The 16,054-nt window shown below is 45.1% G+C and overlaps 1 protein-coding gene across 1 annotated transcript; it reads left to right on the top strand.

The window, feature by feature from the left end:
- The first annotated feature begins 8,149 nt into the window (after positions 1–8,149).
- CARTPT (CART prepropeptide) lies at positions 8,150–9,726 on the top strand. The gene is made up of 3 exons (XM_008161910.3): positions 8,150–8,308; positions 8,699–8,782; positions 9,619–9,726. The coding sequence occupies exons 1-3, from the start codon at positions 8,150–8,152 to the stop codon at positions 9,724–9,726; spliced, it is 351 nt and encodes a 116-aa protein (XP_008160132.1).
- The last annotated feature ends 6,328 nt before the right edge of the window (positions 9,727–16,054 follow it).

The raw sequence follows: 16,054 nt of genomic DNA, 5'->3' as shown, positions 1-16,054 counted from the left end.
TGCAGCTGCAAAGGGGTCTGAGATATTGCTGGACATGCCAGGCTTCTGTGGAAGCATCTGCACCTGACGGAATGTGGTCAGGTGGAGGGTGGTTGGCTGCATCTGTGCCAGCCGCATGTCAGGGGAGGGAGTGAGGTGGGGGAAGTGGAAGGCTGACCTTTTGCTCATTTCTTCGTGCAGTACTGTTTATTCCCTGGACACTGTGCCTGGCACCGTTCTACTCAGACCAGACCCTTGCCCTCACTGAGTTTACAGTCTAAGGAGGAAGGTAAACATTTGACAAAGAAACAAGTTAATCAATTATAAATAGTGATAAGTGCTCTGCAGAAATTGAGTTCTGTAATTCAAAAAATAAATGAAGGCTATTTTGAGTGGCTGGAGGACTCTTTGAGGTGATATTAGAGCAAAAGACCTAGAGGATGAGATGAAACCATCCAGGAGTAGGTGGGGGTCAAGGGAATGGCATGACATGAGATGAATGGAGGCTACTGCCTAGTAGATGCTCAAAAAACAAGTGAATGAAGGTGGACAGGGCGGCAAGGACCAGATTCCCCTGAATCATGTAGGCCATGAAAGGAGTTAGCAGTTTATCTAAGAGCAGAAGTAAGCCTTCATGGGATCTAAGCAGGGGAGCAAGACTCAATATATGTTGAAAAAGATCACTGTGGCTACTATTTTTGAGAATGGGATTTGAAGGGGCCAGAAGAGTTCCAGTGTGGAGTACTCTGGGTTTTCCTCTTTAACAGCTCATCTCACACTGCTAGTTGTTTAATGTCCCCTCATGTCACCCCCAACAGCCTAGCCAGTGCTTAAGGGCAAATAAGTGTTCATTATTATCATCAGCAGCTCTGCATGCAAAAAGGCTCAATAATTGTTGATAAGTAGAAAAACTATAATGAACTTTCCAAGAAAGGTGTGCAGGTCTTTAGGTTTGGAGTGTAAGTATACTCTCCCAGAAAATGTCTGCTTCGAAGGAGCGGAAACTGTTTTCCTCCACCCTTTTAGGCTCAGTGAGCATGGCTAGCGAATTTGATTGACATTAGACAGTTTAACAGGAGAAAAGGCACACAGTTTTTACAATATTTATATGGATGGAGTTCATAGAAAAGAAGTGGAACTCAATGAAGCAGTTAGATTTGGGGTCTGATATCCTTTTTTTAATATTAAACTTTTCTTTTTTGAATTTGTATTGATTTCAGAAAGGAAGGAAGAGGGAGAGAGAGATAGAAACATCAATGATGAGAGAGAATCGTTGATCAGCTGCCTCCTACACAACCCAGACTGGGAATTGAGCCCGCAACCCAGGCATGTGCCCTGACCAGGAATCGAACCATGACCTCTTGGTTCATAGGTCAACACTCAACCATTGAACCACCCCAGTTGGGCCTTATGTGCCCTTTGTAACAAAGAAAAGAGGATTTGAAAAGTTGTGAGGCAGTGACTAGGAAGTACAATAGGGGAAACTAATGCAAGGTAAGCACATCTCTGACACAGAGCCACAAGGCTGGGGTGCTAATTATGGGCAAACTCTAAGCAGAGGTTCCTAAATTGGCTGCAGATTGGAAGGACCTAGGGAGCTTTTCAAACAATATCCACCTCACAGATCCGGATTCAAATGGCCTAGGATGGTGCCCAGCAAGGGTTGTTGGAAAGCTCCCAGGTAGAAGCCAGAAGTATCTCTCTCAATAATCATCATGGCCCTGTGGTGCCTGGCACTGAACTGGGCATTTGGCTTTGTTAGCTTTGTTCTAGCCTAGGGGTTGCAAACTCAGACATGCGTGGGGGCCAGTAAACAAGGGAAGGCACAAAGATGGCCAGATACAAGGCAACACACAGTAGTAGAAATTCTGGTTTTTCCATAGGAGATGGAAATTTGGATTTGTACATGAAACTTCCCCATTTTTAAAATGTTGACAACTGATTTAAAATGAAACTCTTTGAAGGTGCACAAGGCAGCAGCCTTGGTTCCCACCCATATTGTTTCCTACACTGGGACCTCAGATGAACTGGGTATCTCTTTCTCTCTGGGATAATCTAGGAAATTGAGGAAAGAGAGAGTGAACAGAGCTTTCTTGCATGACCTGGTAAACATTGGCCCCCATCAGTGAGGGGAGCAGTTCTCATTTATACTCATGTACCTTTAATTGACCTTCAACAAGACTGTGGTTGCTGGGAGACACAGGAATATTCCCATAAACAAATGGGAGACCCTGACCCTAAGAGGCTTCTCCAGGCTTTAGATGCTCATGTGTAACTGGGTCCTATGACTTTTATACCCACATCTCTAGAGCCAAAGATGTGTTTTTACAGAAATCTGGAGAAAGGGAATAGACAAGACATGGAGCAAATAATTATTTCAAAGTTCTCCTTTGAAATGCTTGAACATCAATACTATCTCATGGCAAATACTAAGGAAGAGGTAGTAACATTTAGAAGCTGCTTGCTCCTATGGGCATCCTTGCTTCAGAAATAAAACATAATAATAAAACTCACTTGACAGGTCTCTGTGAAGTCTTTTTCATATCCTGAGGAGAAATTTCTTTAGCAAACACTGGGAGAGCTTGGTCTCTGTGGGTGACCGATGGTTGCTGGGGGTACAGCTATAGTTATAGTCCATTTCACCCCCCTGCAGGGCGCTGGACAAAGGCCATATCTTCATCCAGGGCTATCCTGTTCACGAGTGCAAATGGCAGAAAATGACATTTGCATCTGGGCAAAAGCACTATAAATGTTCATAGCTGTGGCTCCTCAGGGTCTCTTGTCATCAGGCGGGTGAGGTGGGTTTGTGTTGGCACAGGGTGAAGGTCCTCAAGGGCCTCCCCAGTCTACCCGGGAGATCTTGGAGAGGTCATCGAGGTGGATCTCAGTCCAAAACTTAAGGTCCCTGTCATAACACAGAGTTCCATTTCACATTTGCAAAGTCAGAGCTTGCACTCGGAGACTCGACCTGACATTTTTGCAGCTTTCAATAGAAGATGACTTGGTTTTTCAAGGAACAAGGGGGATCCTGACCATTAGGGAGTAGCTTTTATAATATTTAAAAATTCTTTTAGAATTCAAGTTTTATTTTTTTTCTCTCTCGTTCTCCATTTAAAAAAATGATTCAGGTGATAACATGAAACAGAAGGACAATGTAAATAAGAAAACACTAGGTTTTCAAAGGATCTGGGTCCAACTTCCCACCTGCCTGGGGGCCTGAATCCAGTTACTTAAATGACCAGTTTTTATCACCGACAGAAGTGAAAACACAATTTCTGCTCAAGGTGGATATAAATAAGTCTTTCATCAAGGTTTAATTACTTTTTTACTACTTTTGGGACTTATATCTGCATGTTGGGCACTCTTGAAAAGTCCCATGGGGTGTATTCATGGCTTCTTAAAAGAAGGGACAATGGAGATGCCCACTGAACAAAAAATGACTTGACTTCATCCATCCATTCTGGGTCAGCTATTGAGCTGTTTATGTTTTAGGAGGGAAGGGTATTAGATCCTGAAAGGACTTGGCCTCGGTGATCTTGTAGGGCAAAGTGTGTTCCCGGACACCCCACAGATGATGCAAAGATCCCCTAAGCAGTGCTCCTCAACCAGGGCTTTACATCGGTCAGGTTATATTCGAGTCCCTTGGGACAACTTTTTCCAATGACTTGCACTAGACTGCCCTCCTTCACAGAGATTCTGGTCCCCCAGATTCTGGGGGTGGAGTATAAGCATATGTAATTTGGTGAACAGAAATTTCCGGTTGATTCTGATACTTTCACACCATGCTGGGAAACACTTCCCTAACGGTAAATGGAAAGGTCTCTTTATTTGGCCTCACCTTTGATTCACAATGTGCTAGAGAGAGACTGTTTGGAAAACGTCACCTGATGAATTGAGATCGAGGAGAGGAGAGCCACATTCCCATGTGCTGCCTGGTGGGGGGGGGGGAGAGAGGGGGGAGGCGGGGGGAGGAGCCCTGAAGAAGCCTCATCTTGGCCAGCCCCCTGCCAACAAGACTTTCCCTTCTCTGCTGAAACAAGTCCATCCTTGAAAGACTAGCTCATAACATGGCCTACCTTTTTGATTGCCTCTCCCTAAAGAGCTTTCCTTCTCTGCTTAATTCATTCATTGTCTGGATGATTTCTTTGACTATTCAATTAGCAATTGATGGTCTAGCTTCTATTTCTGCTGAATGCAGTTTGTCTTATATTGCTATTTAATGTTTCACTGATTTCTGTCTAGTAGAAATAGTGCTGATTTGAATTTTAGTTCTGGCTTTATTTCTATCCTAGGCAAGTTGTTAAGCCTTTCTGTGTTTCAGGGCCCCAAGTATACAATTCCACAATTCTCTTTCTTACCTCTCCCTCAGGCTTAGGTTCTTACACAATAATGTTCACTTAATTCTATTTACATTTTTTGAGAGAATAACTATAGTAGACATTTTCTAACATGGTTCCCAGGGACTCTGCATTGTGACATTCATGCCCTTATGTAATCCCTGCCCCTGAGTGTGGACAGCACCCAGTGAATATGGCAAAATGATGAGATGAGTTAGAAGAGACTGTGACTTCTGTTTTGCTAGCGTTCTCTCTCAGGCTCTTCTCACAGGCTTGCTCAGATGGAGAGGGTCACCTGGAAGGATGAAGGGCGGCCTCTGGTCAAGAGCCAGCAAGTGACTGAGGCCTTAGTCCAATAGCCTATGAGAAACCAGGTCTTACCAAAACCACTGAGTTGTCTTGAGAGTGGATCCTGCCTCAGTTGAACTTTGACATGACTGCAGCCCCAGTCAATGCCTTGTGATTGCAGCCTTGTGAGAGACCTGAGGCTAGCTAAGACATGCCTGACCCACAGAAATGGTGATATAATAAATACATGTTGTTCTAAGCTACTAAACTTTGGGGTAATTTATTATGTAGCAATATGTAACTAATACTATCTATGAGATGGGTTGATGGACATGGTAGTCTATCTACCTGATTGGTCCTATTGAGCTAAATTATGCTACAGTAACAAATGACCCCCAAAGTGGCTTATATCCACAAGAGTTTATTCCTCCTTCTCACTATATGTCCAGTGAAGGCGGTCATAGCTGTGCCCAACATTTCTTTCCTTCCAGAACCCTCTATAACCCAGGCTGATAACAGCCGCCACTATCTGGAATATTGCCAATCACCATGGAAGAGGAAAGAGAGCAGGGCAAAGCATGCACTGGCTTTTAAACCTTCCCCATGAAACCAACGCACCATTACTTTTGCTTGTATTTCACTGGCCAAAGTGAGTCACATAGCCACATAGTTGATGAACGTGGCCCAAAGTATATTTCTCTTCCAGGGAGCAGCACTAAATATTTGTGAATAGTAACATAGTGCACCATTTGCCATTGTGCAGTGGGTTAGGGGGAGTGGTAGCCACAGACTACCATAATATACAGAAAAGAGAAGGAATAGCTCACATGCACAGCTGAATGGGTGTGGTGGCCCCAGAGCCTAAGATAAGAGAGTACAATTTTATAGCTTTTTTTTTTTTCATAGAAAAGGGTGAAAATGAAGGGAATATGGAGCACTGAGAAGAGTTGAAGTGTTTTGTTTTGTTTCTTTAAGCACCCTCAAAATCTCCATAGTAACCTCCCTAAGGTCGTTCTAAAACAGTGACTCTATGGCAATAAAGCTTTAAGACATGCATCCTGGCCCTCCTCTTCAGACTAGATAGCCTTCCCTAAGCTCTTGAGGCTTCTGTATATAAATATATCTGCCTCCCTTGTCTATAATCCTGCTCATCAAGTTGAAGTGGGTCTCCAAACAACTATCTTCCAGCAGCCAGTTGAATAGGAGAGGAAAACTTGACACACGACCTTGGGCAAGCCTGCCATGTGTGGGTTTCAGTCTTCTCAAAGTCCAGTCTAATCTCACCTTCCTGAGAAATAAGCGCAGTCCCTGCGGACTTCCTGCAAACGTTGGAGGAGCTTAAGGAATGGTTGCTAGCCCATCCATCTCAGAGGCCTTGCCAGGAGGCTTTAGAGAGGCCGTTTGATGGGAAGTGCAGAGATCTGGCTTGCAGAGCAGGAGGAGCTGGGCCTGACTTAGCTGGTAAGCCAAGCCACCACGATGGATCTGTCGTTAAAACCAGAACCAGCTTAAATTGCTGACACTCGGTAGAGAAATGTCAGGGCCAGAGATCCCCTAAGAAAGTAAAGGAGAGACTTGTTGAGGATCCTTCTGCCTATAAAAAATATGTTTGCCCTCAGGCTCTGCCTGTTTGGATCATGCCAGATGGTATTCTGTTTCTCCTGAGGTTAGAGTTTGTGTCAAAAGAAATAGACTTCACTTCGATGAGTTCTGAAGGAGGCATGAAAGAGTCCCAGCATCGTGGTTTAAAAAGTGACCTTAGATGCCATCTAAGCCAAACTGCCCAGCACAGGCGTCACTCCCTCATGTCCATGGCCTGGAGATTGGTGCTCAGGGACAGGTTTGAACTTCCTGATATTTTTTTAGGATGCAGTCCTGTCCCAGTTTGCTTTCCATATTGCACCATAGAGAGTGTGAGGGAAAAGCAGTGAAGTGAGTGTGTGTGACAGGAGTGTGGAGACAATACCCTTCTTCCTGGTGACACAAGCTTTGCATTTGGGAAAAAGATTTCCATTTTGCAACTGTAATGCTCTTGGTTGTTGCAGGAAATGTTGAGAGAGGCCGTAGTCTGTAGTCTATTTCTGAAACTGACTGCCTGTGAAACAATTCCACCCCTCTCCGGCATGTTTTACCGCTGGCTGGTGGTGAATTATGGAATAGAGGAAGGCAATGGGGTGTGGGGTGGGGCAGGGCGGGGGGAAGGCAAGAAGAAGGCCAGCGCAGCTTTCCAGGATTGAGGTGGTAGTAATAGGGATGGAGGAGAGTGGATGAACTGAGGAACAGTTTGAGCGAAAGAGGATGTGGTGAAAGAAGCCAGGTGGGCAGGCAGGTGGGATAAGCCTCTAGGTCTAAGGGGGAAAACATCACCCCTCCTACAGGAACTTTCATTTGTATTCAGGCTGTAAGGACCCCACTCTTTTAAAATACAGTTTCTTCACAAGACACTGAGGACCTGGCTTACTACTGACTTCTGATGCTGGAGATATTTCCATAATCAGGAAGTTGCACTTTCCCCCCACACCTTTACTTTATTATCTTCATTGGATATCAGAACTGGGTAGTGAGCCGGAGGGCTCCTGAGGAGGGTTGGGTTTGTTCAAAGGAAAAGCTGAGATACTGCACACAGCCACTTAACCTGGGCAGCCTCCAGTTCAAGGGGAAAGGTAGGGAGCCTTAGAGAGGTAGTGCTAAGGGTCAGGGCTTCTACATACCTTATCTTTCATTCCAACCTCCAGATAACTTTGTGAGGTGCATCTTTTAAATTCCAGTTTTACAAAACAAAAAAGTGAGGCCCAGAGAGGTTCTTTATTTTGCCCAAAACCACACAGCTTGCAAGTGGTGGAGCCAGTGCTGGAACCAGAGTCTGGCTCCCTGCACTCTCCATACCACCCCTCAGTCTTGGTCAGTCTGTTTTCCCTCTTTTCTCATGACTACCGTACAGATTCAATCGTGGAACCCATCCTGGGGAAGGCTACAGTTTCTTTCTTTTATTTACTATGTTGGCCTCTCCTATCCCACAGCGTGCCTAGTAAGGTGCTCAGTGAACATGCCGGCCTAGAGGCAGCATCCCTTCTTGCTGCCACATATGGATCTGGGACAAGTCAAGGCAGGGCTGGTGAGGCAGACTGCGTTGCTGCTGCCCCTGCTAGGAGATGGGGAGGGACTCTTCTGCCTGTGCCTTGCCTCAAAGGCATTTTTCAAGTCCTGTCCCCCTTGTGCTCTCTACCCCCCACCTCTCGCCCCTTGACATCGGCTCAATTCCATCGGGAGCGTCCCTTACTGCGGGGCTGACAGCATCTGGGGGCGCAGGGTCCCTGATGTCCGCGCTATTGCCCATCTGTGCGCAGAGCCTCGTTCCGGGGCGCCTGGAGCCCGGCGGGCATTGACGTCAAGCGGCAGTGGATCGCTGCCTACAGACGGTTGACCTGGACCCTCCTCCACACCCCCTTCCTTCCTTGCCCCCTCCCTCTTCCCCTCACCCGGGCTCTAGCTCGCTATAAAAGACGGGAGCGCGGGGTGCCTCAGCAGCGCCGAGTTTCAGCACCATGGAGAGCACCCGCTTCCAGCTGCTGCCCCTCCTGGGTGCTGCCCTGCTGTTGCTGTTACCTCTGCTGGGCGCCCGTGCCCAGGAGGATGCTGAGCTCCAGCCCCGAGCCCTGGACATCTTCTCCACCGTGGAGGATGCCTCCCATGAGAAGGAGCTGGTCGGTATCCCCCATGTCCCAGACTCCCCTGGCCTGCCGCGCGGTCCCTCCTTTGTACCTCCTCTCTTCCCTCCTCCCCACCCCGTTCCCAGAGTCAGGGCGCGGGGAGATGAGTGAGAAGTCCGGGCTCGTTGTCATCCTCCCAGCAGTCTTGTCCCCCCTCCTCTGAGCAACACGAGCCTCCCCTCCAGGGCTCCGGGACCTGCTGTCAGTACCTGGGACAGCGCTCCCCAAGTTTCCACCCCTCTAGCAACCCTTTTTGTCTTCGGTGTCACAGGGTGGAGGGTGAGTGGTTCTGGGGATCCTTAAAAATAGGGCTGGAAGTGAGCACCTGGGCTGGGCTCGCAGCCAAGGTGGCAACTTCGGGCTCCGGGGGCCGGTATGTTGCAGATCGAAGCGCTGCAGGAAGTCCTGAAGAAGCTCAAGAGTAAACGTATTCCGATCTATGAGAAGAAGTATGGGCAAGTCCCCATGGTAAGGCTTTGGAATCACCTCCTTCCCATGCTTTTCCAAGAGGAAACATACCACCTTGAGTCTTATACACGCCTTCTCCCTAGGATGTGGCTAAATAATTCAGGAAAGGGGTTTGCAGAATTCTCTGAGGTCCCCTTCGTTTTCACCGCCAGCCCTTGCCCTTGGTCTCTAAGGGCAGACCAGCCCTTTCAGAGGAGCGAACAGCACATGCCAGGAACCAGCTCTTGTGTCTGGGTGGAAAGGAGTGTTTCCTGAAGATGAGCTTTCTTCACCTCACGAAGAATTGGTTCTTGTTCCTCCAATTTTCTTCCTGCCTTCCGAACCCCTGTCAATTTTTTTTTTTTAAATCTAAGTTCTAGGATAAAAATTCTTAACCAGGGCTTGTCACCTTCCACGGAGAACAAACATGCACTTAAATAATCCTTGGGATGAGGGGGGGCAGAAAGCAGGGAGCAGGGGTTGTGAGAAAACCTAGGTCTATTGTTTATTTCTTAGAAAAAAGGTCTGGTTGATTTTTTTTAATCTTCTGGATAAGCAACTGAAGGACCCAGGAAATGTAATCCAACTCTCCCCCTGCCGTTTCTTACCCTCCCCCCCCACAAAGTGGGAGAATGTAGGAAGGGCTCAATAATTTAAATTTCTTTTTATGTTCTCTCACTGAAATTATAAGCACAAAGCTCTCTTCCATTTTAGGTCTGACTATACTTAGACCTCCTGTGAGGGTGATAGGGTCCATCCGTCTCTCCCATGAGGCAGAACCTGTGTTGACGGGGGGCGTGGCCTTTGGGTGCCTGGATTTGTGCATGTCCCACGACCACACATTGTGTTGCTTGCAGTGTGACGCTGGCGAGCAGTGCGCCGTGCGAAAAGGAGCGAGGATCGGGAAGCTGTGCGACTGTCCCCGAGGAACCTCCTGCAATTCCTTCCTCCTGAAGTGCTTATGAGGCGTCACCCTCCTCCATCAGTCCCCAGATCCCCTGCTTCCCCCGAGAACCGCGCCTTCATCTGTGGAGTTGGGCTTTAGCAACAAAGTTTGCATTTCCCTCTGAGGGCGAAGGGGCTCTTTTCCCGATGTTTTCAAATAAAAGAACAATGTCTTGTATGCTTGTATGGTGTTGCTCTGCGTGCAAAAATATTCTTTTTTTGTTTTATTTGTCTGACGAACTCTTGTGTATCCTTGTGTAAAGTAGGGGAACTTTGCTTTGAAAATTGTATTTTCCTATGTGCCATGGCAGGATGAAAATTAGATTTGGTGAATGTTGGTAGATGACAGCACAACCTGGAAAATAAATCATCCTGAGCATCACCAATTGAAGCATGTACAAATTATACATAATGAAGTGTTTTTAATAATTGCTCATACTGCCCTGGTCGGTGTGGCTCAGTTGGTTGAGTACACCCAGAGGTCTCTGGTAGGATTCCCAGTCAGGGCACAAGCCCCGCGTTGGGGCTGGATCCCCGGTAGGGGGCATGCAGGAGGCAGCCAGTCAATGTTTTTTTTTTCTCCCTCTCTCTTCCTATCCTTTCTTCTCTCTCTCTAAAATCAATAAAAACAAATAAGTAAAAAAAAAATTGCTCATAGTGCATTGTTGTTTCTACATAGGTCATTTAAATATGAATGATGGGATTAACCAAGCAAAGGCTCATACACCTCCCCAAAGGGAGTTAGAGAGCAAGGGCCCTGAGATGGTCTGTGGCAGTGAAACCTCTCAAATCACATCATGATCATCAGAGAGTGATTTTTTTTTTTTTTTACATATGGAATAAGAAAGAGAACTTTTTGTTTTTACTTTGCACTTAGTAAAGACTGGGAGAAAGAGAGAAAAAGTATGTGCCCATGTGCTGTGTTGGAGAAGGGCTAAAAGAGAAGAAGATTGGAAAAAGAATTTAGGGAAGATCATAAGCATCTAATGCGCATTTATCCTGTTATTTGCAGTATGGTGGTGTAGAGTGGAAACCTCTTTTCCTGCTCGCCAACGAATTCTTCAGTAAATTCTTTGTTATTGAAACTTAGAATTGAGGTAGCTTTATTGAAAAAAGAAGCTTATCAATATTTACTTTCTTTACCCAGTGTCTAGGTTGATAAGATAGCTGTATCCATTCATTTATTTCTTTAGTTATTACTCAGTAAACATTGTGAGCACCTACTCTGTGTCAGGCACTGTGCTAGGCTTCAGGACTATAGCAGAGAAGAAATCAGTCAGGACTGCCACCCTCAAGGAGCTTATCATCTTATGTAACAACAAGGCTGTTTAAGTGGGACCCATTACATGAAGACCTCGGGAGGGAGAAAGATTCCTACTGTGGCACTGGATCCCTCTCTCCTGGTCATCTGTCCAGATCATCCCTTCTTTCACCTGTTCCCACATGGCACTCTTCACTCTCATTTTCCCAGGTTGCTGGTGGTCCCCCTTTGCCTGTGTATCTCCGCTCCTGCCATTTGTTTCCAATCCTTTGCCTCTGATAATCCAGCCACACCTCAGCATTGATCTAACCCAGTTCTCCGTTTTACTCTCTGGCCCCCAATCTCTGGTTGCTGTAAGAGACATGCCATTTTCTCCCTGCCAACTTTCCAGCAGGCCCCTGGGACTAGGCTTAATTCTCACTTAGCCATTCTATAGGGAGAATCTGATAGTGTTCATCATTTGCCAGCGTGACCTGCATTTAGTTTTAATCCATGAGCTCTTCTGCAGGAAAACCCAGTCTGTTTGGATGAGAAGGGCTGAAACTGTACGTAGATTCTGGAAGGCTGCCTAGCTGGTGTGGCTCAGTGGTTGAGCATCAACCTATGAACCAGGAGATCACGGTTCCATTCACAGTCAGGGCATATGCCTGGGTGGCAGGCTTGATCACCAGTAGGGACGTGCAGGAGGCAGCCGATCAATGATTCTCTCTCATCATTGATGTTTCTATCTCTCTCTCCCTCTCCCTTCCTCTCTCAAATAAATAAACACACACACACACACACACACACACATATATATATATTAGATTCTATATATATATATACACACACAGACACACCACACACACACACACACACACACACACACACACACACGGGTCCTCCATTCCTGTTTCCTCAGAGCACTTCCACCATCACCAAGGACAACTACCCACAGGGGTTGTCTGCTCTCTGGATGATTGAAACCATTAATAATTTACCAAACGCCAGCAACTGCCTTTCATTAATTATCACTATGTTAATGATATCCCTCAGGCAAAGAGAAGAATAATTCCCCTCCTATGCAATGGAGACAGGCCATATTTCATACATAAATTAGGGGTGGGCGTTTTGCCTTGAATTCCTTTGAACTCTTCCTTTGCAGAGCTAGAGAAGGTGGAAGTAGGCGTGATGGGATAAAACAAAGCAGGCAAAGATGCGCTTTGAATGTCAGTGTCAGTGTGATGTCAGTGTGGCTGTCATTCAGCCTGCCGGCTCTCTCACCTAGGAGACAGGATCACCTCTACTGGGATGTCTTCTCAGTGCAGGTGGAGTCTTTCTTAACGTGTGGCACCGAGAACTTGACACAGCCCTCTAAAACAAGACAGTCTTATAAAGCCACTAATGCCATGTTCAGATCATGATTCTTGCTACCTAAGAAGGCAGTCCCTCCCTCCATTTAACTGGAACTTCTTGACCCCAAGAGGGCTGAGTTAAAATACATGAATAATACCTGAACACAGTAAGTATTCAATCAAGGAAAGCCTGCATCATTTTCCAAGCTCTGTGTTTGTGCCTGGCTTTTTTAGGACTTGTTTCAGACACTGTGGGACATAACAGCAGACTGTCAGGTCATTCCTGCCCTCTTAGCAAGAAGAAGCAGATGGGTGCCTGGAAGTAGTCTCTCAAATAGGGTGTCCATGTCAAAACATGCAGGGTAGCTTGAGGCCGGATATGCCAAAAGTTTTACTAGGCTGTTGGATCCATTGTGTATGTAGAGGATCCTGAACCTGTCCTGGGAGTTTAGCGATTTTTCTTGGGTGTGGAGAAGGGACTGTACATTCATCTAACACGTATTTGAGAAATAAGCACTGTCCTAGGTACTTAAATTTCTTTTAGATTTTAATTTCTAAGTTTATTTTTCGTAAATCATGATGAGTAAAATAGAAAATAAGAAGAAAGTCATCTCTCCTGTTTATTATCCCAGACTGGGGCAGGGGGCAGGTGCTTTCCTTCCTGAACCTTCCCCAGGAGGCTACTGCTGGTGTTCCCTGTGAATGTTCCAGCAGGAGCTGTCTCCTTTGGAATTGCCACTCTTCATCCAGCGACTCAGGCTGGAGCCCTATGCTTCTTGGGGGGCTGCCTCCTCCTCTCTGCCCTGGGAAGACATTGAGTCAGTAACTTTAGGCCAATACTGGGAACCATAGGGGAAAGAAAGACTCCTCCTTTTAGGGATGTGTTTTTCCACAGGTTTATCTTAATCACTTCTCACAAAGAATAAGAGAGGGTTAGGCCTAGAGACAGCGGATCAAGGAACCCACTCAAATGGTTTTAACTCAGGCTGCTTAGGCTCATCAAGATCAGTCAAAGTAAGACCCTCTGAAATAGGGTCTACTCATTCAGGCTGTTTTTTTTTTTTTTCCCCCAGAGAAGCTTAGGGGCAAAGCTCTATCTGGTAATACTGTTTTGACTTTATCTTCTGTGTTCATTTCCCTTATAGGGACCAAGTTGGATTCTCTTAAGCCTTACCAGGTAGGTGCTGGAGAGTTTAGGGGTCTCACTAACTTTTTTTTCTCTATTTCTTTCTTTCTTCGACACGCTGGTGTATTCTGCAGACTGAGCTGGGTGTGTCCTCAGGGGAAAAGTCCTATATCAAGGGCTCTCCCAGTGACACTTCAAAGCTCACCTGCAGCTGATGCTTTTGGGCAGTGCCCACCATGGAGCTGGTTGTGTTTGAGTTTGGAGAGGAAAGGAAGTCTGTTGGCGGAGGGCAGGTTTCTTAGTGATCTCATAGTGTTGATACGGTCTCCTTTCCTTGTGGCTGAAGTCTCAGGCAGCGATCCCAGTTCTTACACCAGGAGAGAATGTGATAGTTGGAATCTGGTTGTGATGAGGGCAAGGGGTCCATTTTGGGGCCAGACTAAGCTTATCCAGAGCAGTCACAGTTGTCTGCAAGGCCACTGCATGTGATAGAGTTTTGATGCCTGGTTAGTGGGATCCAACACTGGTGGTCATTTCTAGGACCACAACACGTTTGCCTCAAACTAGGCTGGGCTTCTAGGCTTGGTGTCAGCTTTTGACCCTGATTATTTTTTTCTGTGTCCCGCCTTTCAGCGCTGTTACTTCTGATCTGTCACTCTGGATAAAATAGTTCTTACTGCAGAAGAAAAATGACTAGTACAGGGACTATATGTATTTGTAGTGTCACAAAGAGGTAATACATTAAAAAAGACTGAGAATATGAAATCTGGACCCTGGTTTGAATCCTAGCTCCATTGCTACTTAGATAAACTTGGCCAAGTTACCTAACCATCTGAACTTCATTTTCTCAACTGTAAAATGGGGACATAAATAATAACAACCTAGTTGTTTTCTCTGCCTAGACTGTCCTCTCTCCTCAGCTGCTGGACGGGGGTGTGGCTCTGCCCACCTGACAGCTGACCCAAGCCATCAGCCTCCGTGATCACTCTGACCTGGTCACACCCAAACTCTGACTTCTCAGGCTAGCTCCTACAGCATCATTTTGCTACCATATGGATTTGAGATCTTGGGTTTACCAATAAGGTGCTCATTTTCTTAAAATGAAGCTCAATAAACTTTGTTTTCTTTTTTATTGAATTTATTGGGGAACTTTTTTTTTTTTAAAGGAAAGGAGTTTGGAGATTTTTTTTTTAGAATAAAATTAAATAAGCCGTTTGGCGATGACTCAGGCCACTTTTGGTTGAAAAACAACATCTGTGAACTGATATGGCCTCAGTATCCCAGCACGATGTTGCCAAGAGAAATCAATAGCATCTATTTTCCTTTGTATTTGGCAGGTAAGATGACTGTTTATGTCAGCATGAAAGATAAAATATATACACACAGCGAGAGTGAGGGGGACAATCACTTTCTTCAGCAGGCACAGCACAGCCGATGAATTTCGGGTCCTTTTCTTTGAAGGTGAACTCGATTGCAGGAGTCCCCAGGGCCTGGGGGAGTGGAGGGCCTTTTGACTCTGACCACCGCTGATGTCATTCAGGTTTCTGCTTGTCTTGATTAGACTGAGAATAGCCAAACACTGCTCACTGAGACAGATATTGATTTGGGCCAGGAAGTTCTGTCATCGGTAGTAATTACAATTGCTTGTTTTAATTTATTAGATCAGGAAATCTAATAAATTTTCCATGAGTCCTCTCCCCACTTTTCATTTGGTATGTAGAATAATCTACAAGTAATTTATGAGAAAATCGGCCCTACAACAGGACTTAGGTCTGAAATGCAAACTGTAGCTTTCCTTTTGGCTGATGGTGATGGGAAACCACCTTCTCAGCTGTGTGATTTGGGGCAAGCAATGTAACCTAACTACTTAAATAAGGGCCGGACCTCCTTTTCTGCATTTGTAAAATGAGAAAATAATTGTATCTAACTCTTGGGTTTTTGTAAGGATTAACTGAATTTATTCACTAAATATTTAGAACATAAGAACACATGGTCGGTGCTTAAAAATGTCAGCTATCATTGCTACTATTATCACTAATAAAAATGTGAAAAGGCATCTGAGACATATATTATAGAGAGAATAGAGATGGGTCCTCATTAAGGTTTGTAGTGAGGTGCTACGGAAATAAACAGAGGATTTGGGGAATAATTGAGTACAGCAAGTTGAATCCCACATGTGTTGAAGATAAAGAGAAGCAAATTTGTCTAATTAGAAAGCATTACATATTTATTATAGAAAACATACATTTATACAAAAAGAAAAAACATATCCAAACTCTACAACTTAGAAATAACCACTGCTAACATTCTGATATTTTTTCTTCCAGACTTTTTTCTTTATAGCTATAAATACATGTATTTTTTAAAACATATTTGGAATTTTGTGCTACATAGTATTATTTTAATGATTATATTTTATTTTCTGTATTATATTTTATATATATGTAATACATTAAAATGATACGATTTGTATGCAGCTCTAAAGCATAAATAACAAACATTTGTGAAATTACCTTAACCTCTGTGCCCCCTCTCTATCCCCTGAGGTAAACACTGTGCCCAATTTTGTGTTGTTCATTCTCTTGCTTTTAAAATAGAAATGGTTCTATTAATTTTGTTCAAATAGT

The sequence above is a fragment of the Eptesicus fuscus genome, chromosome 4 (genome assembly GCF_027574615.1).
Source record: "Eptesicus fuscus isolate TK198812 chromosome 4, DD_ASM_mEF_20220401, whole genome shotgun sequence".
Classification (NCBI taxonomy): domain Eukaryota; kingdom Metazoa; phylum Chordata; class Mammalia; order Chiroptera; family Vespertilionidae; genus Eptesicus; species Eptesicus fuscus.
This window is presented reverse-complemented; position numbering and strand designations above follow the sequence as displayed.